The sequence below is a fragment of the Lepidothrix coronata genome, unplaced genomic scaffold, assembly GCF_001604755.1.
Source record: "Lepidothrix coronata isolate B3197 unplaced genomic scaffold, Lepidothrix_coronata-1.0 Scaffold6, whole genome shotgun sequence".
In the NCBI taxonomy this organism is placed as follows: Eukaryota; Metazoa; Chordata; class Aves; order Passeriformes; family Pipridae; genus Lepidothrix; species Lepidothrix coronata.
The window spans coordinates 1,673,767-1,685,921 of record NW_016690186.1 but is presented as its reverse complement, the minus strand read 5'-3'; the positions used below and the strand labels follow the sequence as shown (position 1 = coordinate 1,685,921).

Below are 12,155 nucleotides of genomic sequence, written 5' to 3'. Positions count from 1 at the left end.
AAAGATTACATTTAAAACAATCCTTTTCCTATTGTCAGTAAGGGTTTGCAGTAAAAATGGCTTCAAAAACACGATAATTTAATTTTTACTTGAAGAAATACACATTTTTTAACAATCAACTGAGTTTTTTACTCATATTTTACTTATCCCTAACTCAGGCATTAAAAATAATGATGTCCAAGGAAAGACTGAACAAGCATTAGCATGTTATCCATCATGATTTGACCACATGAGTGGGTAAATGCAATTGTAAGTGTATTCTTATAGAGGCTTCCTCTTAGAGCTCTATTGTGTAAAAAAAACAACAGTGACTTGTCCAGTCTTAGCTAAAACAACACTGCTTACCCTACTTAGATTAATAAGTCTGTTATTTAAATAGCTTTGCTTAGGAGAACAAGACCTGGCTCTTGAATGAATCAGAGTAATCAGATAAAAACAATACCTGTAAGGAACATTCAGTACTAATTTTGTGGAAATTTTTAGAAATTTAAGTCTATCCTTTAATCAATTAAAAAATAATGGCAATGAAGATTCCAATGATCTTGATTTAGTCTTTTGTTGGCTATATTTGGAATGAAATACTAACAGGTGAACAGAAAAGCACTTTCACAGGCAAAAGTGGTATGTGTCATTCTTTGTTTTCTTCTACATCAGCAGCACTTACTCTAAAACAGGTAGAGAGAACTCTGCTCTCTGTTCTGGATTTTGGAGCTTGAGATGTCATAAACTGTTACAGGGAAAACACAACACCATGTTTTCAGCTCTAAGGAAGCAATAATCACTTCTTTTGTCTGTAGCTCTCACAGCGCCCTACAAAGATAAACTAAGCAAAATCCGATTTCTCAGCCTACACCCAGATACACCAAGAACATTTCTGCATATGGCCATCTGCTCGCTCCCCGAAGATCTGAGCCCCAAGGCTCTGGATCCCTTTGGATGTAGAGCTTTGGCTGAGTGCATTTTAATGCTAGGAGCTGCACAAGGCATTGAAGGACTCATCTTTCCTCAAACTTGGGATGCTCTAAAAGAAATGCTTGTTTAAGTGCTTTGACTGTAGCTGAACGCCATACTTCATTTTTCTAAGCACTGGAGGCATCGCAGTAGAGCAATACAGGAAAGCCTCATGATTCAGTACTCCCTTTCTCCAGTGCAAATTAAAAAGGATTTATATGCCCTGTTTTAATACTATAGCGCAAGCAAGAAAGTCTACATTTTTTAGCACTTACTACAATGAAATTCAAATTGTATTTAAAGAGCAGAAAAGTACATTTTCCATTACCCACCTTAAAAGATAAAAAAATCAACCAACCAGCCAACCAACCAACCAAACAAACAAAAACCCCTCAGGCTATAAAGGGTGCATGTTTTGTTAACAAAACAAGTTTACAAGTGCAGAATCCACAAAGGGCTAATGATGGGCTTTCAGCTAGCTGTGTATTTACATAGGACTCTGAATCAGTCACTACATCATCAGCTTCTTATTGCCAACTTCTGTATACCTGCATAGTTAAAGCACTCACCAGCTCTTTTACTTTCACCTTTCCATTAAAATAATAGCTGCACACTGCAATCTTTGCAAGAACAACAGGCTGTAAACTTCAGCCCTGATATACTTCATACATAAATTGCATATGTATGTATTTGCATTTGTATAAAAACATTTCAATCATTTTTTCTCTGAAATGAACCTGTGAAATAGACATACATCTGTGCAAAGAGATGGCTAATAGGGAATATTCAATTTTACAAACAAAATTGGAAAATCTGCCACCCAAGAAGCTGGCAATGCACATATTTGCTTTCATTTGAACAAGCCTATTTTCCAGGCCAGATAAATATCTACTTTTCATTTGCAATTTTAAATAGAGTATTTATATATATATATACACATACGAAACACAGATACCTACAAACATATATATGTGTGTTTTTGTGTACTTGGACACATACACAAATAAACATAAATTAATACAAATTTTATAAATATATAAAACATATAATATTTTATAGTATTAGAGCTATATTTAATTATCTTATATATGTTTTTACGAATATATAAAATTTTTGCTTTTCTGTTCACCTTACTATGAATGTTTTCCTTTGTTAGGATATTTGAGATATTTTTTTCCTATTTTATTTTGCTTTATTATTTTGTTTGCCATTAACAAAACAAAAGCCAACTAAAGAGTCTTTTGTCACATTGTTCTGGATCTATTTTCTTATGAACCCAATTATAGTGCAATGAAACCTTTCTTTTCCATTTCCTTCATGGCAACAGAATTATTTGTTTCTTTGAACTAAAAAATATTTTATAATGGTCAACACAATGACAGACTCTTGCTGAAGTTTCCCATGCAGACTGTGAAGAGAATCAGCAGTAAATAATCAGTGTCCACACTGCGGTATCTCATTTTTACAGAGTAGTACCTCAGCAGATCTGTAAGTGATGCAAGCAGGGGAATCTTGATGACAGTTTGATGCATTGGATATGTCTGCACTAAAATATGATGTTGTACAGTAATATAAGAGAGCAAAATAAATTCAGTCCAGGCCTGGAATTAAAGCAGCTGAGGCATATGCTCATCTAGGAGGAATAATATCTGTATGGATGCATCTAAAAGGTACTCAAAGTGCCTTTGAAACCTAACTTGGATTTCTTTGTACTGCAGTTCATTATGTCCTATAAAAACACATTCCATGGGGCTTCTCATGACAACATCCTATCACATAAAGATATCACAATTTAGCCAAAGAGGAATGTAACAGATAAAACATAAAGTATTCCTTTTTACTCCACTTTTCCACTGATAATTGCTTTTAAAAGAAGCATCAAAATAGTAAACCTTGTAGTGATGATATTTGGTGTTCTAGTATTCTGTATGTAGCCAACTAGTGATTCTATTTACCATTCTGGCCACAAGTGATTAAAAATGCTTCCTACAGAGCTTTTTAGAATTCTAGAAGTTTGAAAGTAGAACAAGCAAAAAGAAAAAAAAAAAAGTCTGACATTCTGCCCCTTTTCCAAGAGACAACTGAATTTCAAGCTTACATTCAAGAAACTGAGGTGTTTTTCGTCCTTGTGTCACAGGTGCTGTTGTGCGTTTGCCAAAGACTTGTGCATCAAAACTGGCATAATCAAATGGTACTTTCCCAAACTTCTCCTGTTCCTTTGCCAAGGTGCCTCTGGAGGAGGTGACCGGCTGTGAAGTTCTGTAACTGTACTGAGATACCTCAGGCTGCTTTGCTAAATTTGTCCTACAGAAAGAAGAAAAAGAATGAAGGAGAAAGACAGGAATATCTTTAAAAAACCTTTTGACAAAAAATACATGGTAAAGCATATGATTCCATGTCAATTAAAAAAATGTGCTATTGTCACATATAAAACTTACCGGTAGGTGTATACAAGATATAAACAACATAAATACGGTGGCTGACCTACTAGTCAGAGTACTTTGACTACTTCAAAATGCAAAGATGAGGACATAAAAAAATTTAGTATTCTTTTCTAATGGTTTGGGATATTTACAAGACAGCTACCAACTTACTGCTAGGTTACCTCTGTCAGATGGGGCTTCCTTTATTTATAAAAATTGTCTTGATTTTTTCTAGTTAAAGGACTTTCAGGTTTTTTTAATCACTATTGTTCCCACTTTACTGTGAATGAGTGTGTATAATACAATATAAGATGATCTGAAATAATTGCTTGTGCTATTTGGGAGAAATGAATGATTTATGGTATGTTATTCTGTTTAGTTAATGTTCAGTAACTACTTGTCTTTAGCAATTTCCTAAGGACTTTTCATATGTAGAGTTAAGGCACGTGCAGTTGGCAGACACATGGACATAATATTCTGTAATGGCTCTGAAGGAACCATTAGAGCTGATCATGTCAATAATCCACAAATTAAAGTGTCCCCAAATAGACCTGAATATAATAGGTTGTAATGGTCGTGGTGCCAATGATGTGCAAATTATGCATGTCTGTAGGGTCCATATAACTCAAACAAAATACAATTGCAATAAAAAGTGTTTCTCTTTTTTGATGTCATTATACAATTCAACTAATTAAACCAATAAACTTAAAATTAAGAAACTCTATGGATTGTTCTGATCAGGTTACTTGTGTGAAAGTAAGATTTAGTAGAATATATTTGATTGCTTGTCAAAAGATAGGTCTATTGTACTTAATGTCAGCCACATGCAAAAGAACTAGAAGAAAGACGACTGTTTATTTTGATATACAGTCAAGTTATTTAGCTTTGTAGAGGTTCATCTTGGAAAACCAAGCTACCACTGCAACTGAAATCTGAAATAGGTGAAAGACCTGAGGACCAATCAATAGAGTTTGTGCATAAATACTTTGGAGAGACTGGTTTGCAAGCACTCCTACCTATGAGTCTGATCATGGCACTGCCCAGCTTTTGGAGACTCGAGATGGTTCTTTTCCTGGGACATTGCCAACTTTTCAGCTGCAGCAATTGGACAACCAGAGAGGCTGTTGAAAAGCAAAGGTGAAGAAAAGAAAAAAAAAAAACAACGTTAAAATTAATTCTTAAGTAAAAGAAATGTGTGCTCTGGAATCCAGTGACTTTGAACTTCTCTGATGTTCTGCGCATCTATGGGAATTGCTGCTGCTATAGACCAGACTCATCTAGTTTTCAATCCTTAATGCAAAACTGTGAAATCTTTGTATTTTAGGTGATATATCTGTAAACTGAATCATGTAGGAGTTTTCCGCAGTTCAGCTTTGATGTTTTGCGTCTGGCAAGTCACTAGTAAATTTTTTGACAAATGACATTTACTTTATCAGTTAAACCATGCATATAAGCCTCCTACTGATTAAAATGAAAGTGAATTTGGGAAAAAAACAGGGATATGTGAGTGACTGCTACCAAAGAACACATTTTGTCATTTCAAGTTGTGCTAGCTTATTTTTTCTGTTTGCTTTATTAGATTAGAACATGTTTTCTTATCCTATTTATGGGTTGCTTATGATACAGCTGATGTGCTTCAAAGATGACTGGGGATTTAAAACAAGAAACACAAAGACTAAATATTTGGTGTTCCTTATATATTCTTGTAGACAAGCTTGTCATATCTCTGGAAAAAACTGACTTCTTATACTAAAGATTAGTAATATAGTATGATAATCCTCAGTTTCTGTGCCCTCATACAATAACCAATCAATCAAGCAGCAAAAACAAAACCAAATCCTCCAAAAATTCAGTTCAACAAAGAAAGTTGGTTTTGAATTTTTTATGTCCCAAGTTTGTTTGGAAGACTGATGTTGTATTTTTCCAGAAGCAGTATATGGAATATTTTGGCTTACTGGCTTCCAGCAGAAAGCATTACTGACAAGAGTTGTGCTGACAGCAGTGGCTTGCTGGACACAGAGTGCATTGACTCTCTGCCTCACCTGCTGTCCAGCTGTGATTCCCCAGCTGCCTGTCTGGAAGGCTTTTCTCAATTTTACTTTCTCCCTGCAGGCAGCAGGTTAAACGGACAGGAATGTTCCAAGCAGGAAGATGGCATTTCTGAGGGTAATAAATGGAGCTTTTAAATGGATTCTAAAACATTCCACTTAAAATTTTCTGTTTTGCTAAAAGGTAATGTGCCTTGATCAGAAGTTCCTGCTGAGGACTGCCATGTATGTGATGCAAAACAAACGGCTTTTGGTTTCCATTGGGTTTCCCAGTTGCAGCAATAATAATATATTTGTTCATTCCTACCTCTTGTACATGATGACTTTTCATTGTGAAGATTGTGAAGAATATATAGCTTTAAATCACATATCTGAAAAATACTAGTGGAATTTGCCATTCTCAGTGCTGCAGCCATTTTTTAGATAATGAAATTAAACACAATTTTTTTTGTTATAAATAACACAGGCTACCCTTGCAGTTCATAGACAGTCTGCAGAGTAGTACATATCATCTAATTCCAAGATGTGCCCATCAATTTACTCCTGAGTACACGTTAGATTTTAAGTGGACAGCAACTTTTCTGATCTACCTTCGATGCGTGTTGCGATTGCTGTTGACATGTCCTCTTCCGGTACATCCTGGGGTGGGGCACTTTAAAACATTTTCATGCATGGCAAGAACTAAACAGGAATAAAAAAAGAAAAGTTGATACTAACACACATCAAATAAAAATACATATAATTAAAAAAAATTAACGTTTCCTCTTTGGACCCAGATTCTCAATTCTGTCATATTCTAACCACAGAAGAAGAGGACAAGAAAAAGACCTACAACACAGTGAGTGTGGTGCCTCTAGCATATACCAGTTTATATTACTGTAACTTGTCTTCTCACATGCACATCATTGTTTCTACAAACTTTAAAGAACGCAGATGGAAGTTAGCAAAGATGTTACATCATGACACCCTTTTTCCTTTGATTCATACACCACTAACACAATCAAGTAGAAAAGGCAGGTGATAGAGGAGCCCTAAGTCACATGGCCATGCTACATATAGCTGCAGTCCCTCTCTGTCTCAGGGAGGCCAAACCCTCAAGCACAGGAAGGCTGCTTATGCATTTTATCAGAGGATCTGAGTATGTCCCCTTTGAACCCTTACACCTTCTGATCCTCTGAGCTGTGCTGAAACTACCCGTGACCAATTGGTCGTGCTTCCAAGCAGCGGCTTACACTCCTAGTGGTGACTGCAATGGCATGTACATTTCTTATGCCTTTGACGTGGATCATCTTTACAAAGACTGACATATGTCCGTGTTTCACAAAAGCTGACTGTTCAGTCAGCTGGTTTGTTCTGTCAGGAACAAAATTATAACTTTTTTTTTTTTTCCCCTAGCAGGACAGAACACATGTGATTGGAAGTGTGATAATTAACAAGGACTTGCTAATTTTAACTTTTTAGAAAGGTGATGTTGTGAAGGCCTTCCAAATGCAGCACCCTGCTTAACTCAGCAGATGTTTCCATAAATATAGTTTAGTACTAGATTTTAAAAAATGTAGAGGTACAGTTAGGAAGAGGATGTTGGTAAAGTGCAAATATACTTTTAATTTGTTGTCATGCATACCACCACAATGAACAATCTGACTAACTAGGTTGTTTAAGTGGATAGTTTCACATTAAATTTTGGCTTATTATTAAACATTTCATGGCATCATATTGCCATTTGGATTACACAAACACACAAACCGATGTAATCAGAGCAGCACAGTTAGAAATAAGCAGGGAATTTCAGGCTAGACTGGCCGTAAAAGGATTAGTGTGATACTGTCATAAGAGAGGGACCTGCCGTGGACCAGCTCTGGGATGTACTGATGGAAGTAGCCTTTTTGAGCTCAGTGGTAAGGGGGACACTGGAAACATCTCTGCACAAGCGTGCCCAGGCCTCTCAGCTGTTGGCAATGAAAACCAGCAGCCTCGGTGTGTGATTGTGGCAAATGAGGCCACAGCTCCGAAACAAGCATGTGCTGTCTGTGTGTTGCATGCCTTAGCAAAGGCATGAGCAAGAAAGATCTTGAAGATTCACGAGATTACAGTGTGCGGGTCTGCTGGAAGGGTGGGAATAGCTGGGCTCTGATCTTTTTCTTCCTAGGCCTCCTGAGGAGCCTACTGCTGTTTGTAATGCTACTGCTGAGTACTTGAGCTGCACAAGTGTGGAAAGTAGAACTACAGCTATGAGCTGGAGGGCAAAGAAGGTGTGATGGCTTCTCTCTCAGTCTCATTCTTCAATCTTACCCAGAAAAAAAGGGGTTCTTCTCCAGCATAAGTAAACACTATCCACAATACTGAGCCAGATCCAGCTGTTATTCTGAACTGCAGGGTGATGATACTCACTTTCTAGTGGCACTCTAACTTTGTGTGGACAGCCTGAGAGACTGCGGTGGTGAGGGTACAGCCCAGTCACGTGCCCTGTGCCATCACATCCTGGGATGGGGCATTTGGTTTCTCTCTTTTCAGGCCTGGGTGAATCTGCAGAGAAATCAGACAAGGTTTTGTTTGGTTTTAGCCCCTGTCTGCACTCAGCTGAGTGATCCTAGCAGTGTGATATTCTCTATTTTGTACTTCAGATTTAATTCCGATGCAAAGTTTTAACAGAGACATGCAACTTAAACATCACTTTAGGTTTTCACACTGTGTCCTTTAAACAATTACTCCCCCCTCCCAATACACCACTTATGTGCTAAACCACATAGCTTTAGGATTGCAGTGTCATTTATTCCATTCAGATCCTAAAACAGGACAGAAGCCACAATCCAATAAGCCGGAAAACTGGCAGCATCGGCCAACAGCAAGATCTTATAAAGGAATAAATAAAAAAAGCAGAAACAATCTTTTGCTCTGTTAATGTCAGACTCCAGGAAGCTGGGACAACCAAATAAAAGCTGAGGTGTGAAACAAACAAACAAACAAAAAAAGCATTTCAACCAGAAGCCATTCCTTAAATATCACAGATCTCTAGGCTGTAGGTTCTTTGTTAGGAAACTGAATACATGCCACTTTACATTTGAGAGGCAAGGCAAGCAGCTCCCTCTGGTACACATGGCAATGCTGCGTTGTGGAGCAGCCCACAAAGACAGGGAAAACATGGAGCAGCCGATACCCTTTCAAAAGTGAGGTCTCAGCCCAGACCCACAGCTACCACTCTGTAATGGCCACAGTGCATTCCCCTTTTTTTGTTTCAAGCACCTAGAATTGTGCAAGAAGCACTGGTCAGAAAGCCTTTATTTGATTTCCAATGCAGAATCAAAAGTCTGGGTAGGAAAGAAATGATTTCTGGTCCAGAAATTCTCTTGTGAGAAATCTGGAGGAAGTGGCAGCATAAATTGCTGAGGATGGTTTTAGCTGCATCTGTGATTGGCTGCCAACAGCATTTCGTGCTGAGGGAGAAAACAGCTGCAGCCAGCACAGTTTCCTTCAAGCTCATTTTTTTGGACTGTGAGGTAGGACGTGCTTAGGGGATAGAATCACCAGAAACAGTTGAGGGTTAAACTTCCTGGCAAGTGTTTAGGTTAAAAAATAAAATAAATAAATAGGAAGGAAAGAAAATAGACTGAACATCATCAGGATACCATAAGCTTTTTACAATCACTGCAAATAAAAAGTGCTGCAATAGTGAAGAGGAAATAAAGAGGGATCCTGAAATATGATTTAGCATTCCCCTCGGTAATTGAAAATGTTTATCATTAAATAGATGGATAAGTATAAACTTAAGCCATTTTTTTCTAATCTAGTATCCAAGAATTAAAATTAAGAGCTGATGGATTTGATGGTGGATTGCTTAGAAATAAAAGCAGTTAATTATATAAAGCGAAAAAATTGTGTGCACGATACAACATTGACTACAGTCATATGGTGTTTATGCAATCTGAACAAAGCCTAGAGTGTTTCTCCATGAGTGTTACCTCTGAACTCATCTGGAAACTACAGATAATTATAATATGAGACAAATCAGGAAGGGACAGATTCTGCCATTCTTACATCATTGCTCTTTCCTGTGTGTACTGTGAGAAAGTCACACTGACACCAATGTGAACTTGGTGAACACAGATGCTCTCAGGATAAGAAAGGATATCTGTAAAGTTCCTGCATATGCCATTGTCATCTGAGTAAATAAAGGTTCATGTAGTTTAGCAAGAAGGTAGACTAATACCATGCATGCACAACTTAAGACATGCTAATGAAAAGACTGCTTGAGACACAAAACTGAGATGCATGCATTTTCTTCCCAAATACAACTGGAAATATTTTACAGTTGCAACCCCTAAAAAACCCCTGTCAGTTATCTTTCACTCTAAGTGCTTTTGATAACTAAATTACTTTAATATTTGCAATGTCCACAGGGACTACTCTAAAGTAACATTAGAAATATCAAAGTAAATCATTTATCAAAATCAGAAATTGCATCAATTCTGGGGTGAACTCAGTGTGTTCGGAAAGCCAAAAGGAAAAGCCAAAGGGCAGATGAATGTATTGTTACTTAGTACAGCAGGGAGGGTGCTTATAAAATGACATCTCTTGATGTTCTGTAATTATCTTTAATTGAGGAGTTGCATACAAGATAGCCCAGTTTACAAATCAAACCTAAATCTTTTAAATCTCCACTTTAAGTGCTGAAAATGGAGTGATGTTCCTACAGGTTTGTAGAATGCCTCAAACTCTCAGAAACAATAAGGATTTTGGAACTTAGTGGTATTCCTGCTGATGGCGAATGGGGCAGAAGAGCATGGCTTGTGCTTTTCTGGCTCAGAAGTACTGGCTGTAGCAAAATGTAATACTGATACATGAAGCAGACAGAACTCAGAAAATGCATGGCTTAGGGATTAGGTGGCATCTTTGGAAGAGGCCAATTTTTCACCCTAACCTTGCCCTTGTGCACCATTTTAATGCCTTCTCTTTTGGCTGCTGAAATTTTGGAGGTATGTATTAGTGCCCTATGGAGGAGGAAGCAGAGGAGGAGGAAAAGGAGGAGAAGGACTGTCAGTGCCAGCAACACAGCCCTTTTAGTACCCATTACTGATCATTTCACATAGCAGTTTGGCACAAAGCCAAGTACCTAGCGTTTAACCTGGTTAGACGTAAGGCACTAGTGTGAAGGTACATAATTAACAAAATTACCAGCTAAATTCCAGATTCTTTACTGTTGCTATAAAACCCAGCTCAGGATACTCTATCAGTCACAGGATAAATGCTTAAGCCAGGAAGAACAGCCAAAAATACTTCCTTACTTTTGTTGTTAAATATCTGTCTCCCACCAATGTCAATCACTTTGGTTTGTCTCCTTTCCCCTGCTAGATGCTCCAGAAGAAACCTATCCAGTTCCTTGTAAGTGCTGTGAAACACATGCCCTTGCTCTGCCTGCAGAGCGATTGCTTGCTCTAGCAAACTCAAGTTCCCTTTTGTTTTGTCCAGCTCAACCGACACATCTGTGGTTTCTGACAGGCACTCGTTGTCATCTTCTTCGCTTTCAGGGAAGGGATTCTGAATTCTCTTCTCAAAAGGATCTGGGTGAGACTCCTGGGGTGCTTTCAGCTCTGTTTCTGAATCACAAAGTGTTTCACAAGGACCATATTCGACTTCTTCCTTCTTGATTTCTGGGACTTCCAGGATGTTGGGTTGATTACACTCTACAAAAAACTTCTGAGTTATATGGGGCTTTACAGTAGTTTCTTCCGAGAAATTTGAGGAGCTATCCCACTCATTGTCCATAATTTCAGAGTTACTTTCATTTTCCTCAGATGAACAGTATTTTGGGTCAGAAATAACAGTCTTTTCCTTTCCTTCAGCTGAGTTAATCAGGTAACATTCGTCAGTGTCATCACTTTCTGTTTTTAAGGATTGAATGCCACTATCGTTTAGATTTTCTGCCACTGTTTGACTGGGTGCATCTTTTGCTAATTTTCCCATGTTTATCAAAGATTTGGCCATGGCATCTTGATAGCTGGAGTAGTCTTGTCTTTGACTGGAATTTTCTTGCCCACCCAAATGAGGGGTTTCTTCAGATGATTTTGGAGTACTCTCCTCTGCATGAGAAAAAAGCAAGAGAAATATGTTAAGAATAGCTGCTTGTTGTATCTTGTAGAAGTGATATGAAGATATTTACATATCTTCATATGTAAATATTTCTTTACTCAAAGGTGCTCTGAAATGATTGAACTCACACCAAGGCTGTGTTTGGAATGACTGTGTAGCTTCAGGAAAAGCCCTTTTAAGATTATATCTACTTTATATTTTAGCTCCAACACTATAAGGGAAATAAATATCACCATTTCTCACTGATGGTGAAGACCTATATTATCTTAGAACACACACGCACGCTCTCATATACATTCATATAGATAGATACTACATATATACACATAACCTATATAATATATGCATATATATATATATATACAGGCACACACATTTTAAAATTCCTCTAATCTGTTTTCACTTCTCCTTCATCTAAGATTCCCAAATATTTTCTCAAAATGGACCCTAATTACTTTCCTAGTCACTCCAGATCCCATGAAAAACCTTGATGGAAAAATTCTCAATACTTCACAAAGGGCAAGCTCCTGGTCACCATTGAAATTGCCATGTTAAATGATAGATCAGGTCATGCACAGGCAAACAGAAATGGTTGTTATGTACAGAATCATGAAGGACTTGTTAAAGACACCACTGAAGTGCATCC

General features: G+C 37.6%; 1 protein-coding gene across 6 annotated transcripts in view; it reads right to left on the bottom strand.

Moving 5' to 3' along the window:
* Positions 1-12,155, bottom strand: part of ST18 (ST18, C2H2C-type zinc finger) — a 185,056-nt gene that overhangs the window by 34,929 nt on the left and 137,972 nt on the right. For all 6 annotated transcript variants that reach the window (XM_017832549.1, XM_017832557.1, XM_017832594.1 and 3 more), the window contains 5 exons: positions 10,705-11,499; positions 7,814-7,948; positions 6,013-6,103; positions 4,391-4,495; positions 3,050-3,255 (listed from right to left, as the gene is read on the bottom strand). In XM_017832549.1, the coding sequence (XP_017688038.1) occupies positions 3,050-3,255; positions 4,391-4,495; positions 6,013-6,103; positions 7,814-7,948; positions 10,705-11,499 (1,332 nt within the window). The remainder of the gene's footprint in view (positions 1-3,049; positions 3,256-4,390; positions 4,496-6,012; positions 6,104-7,813; positions 7,949-10,704; positions 11,500-12,155) is intronic.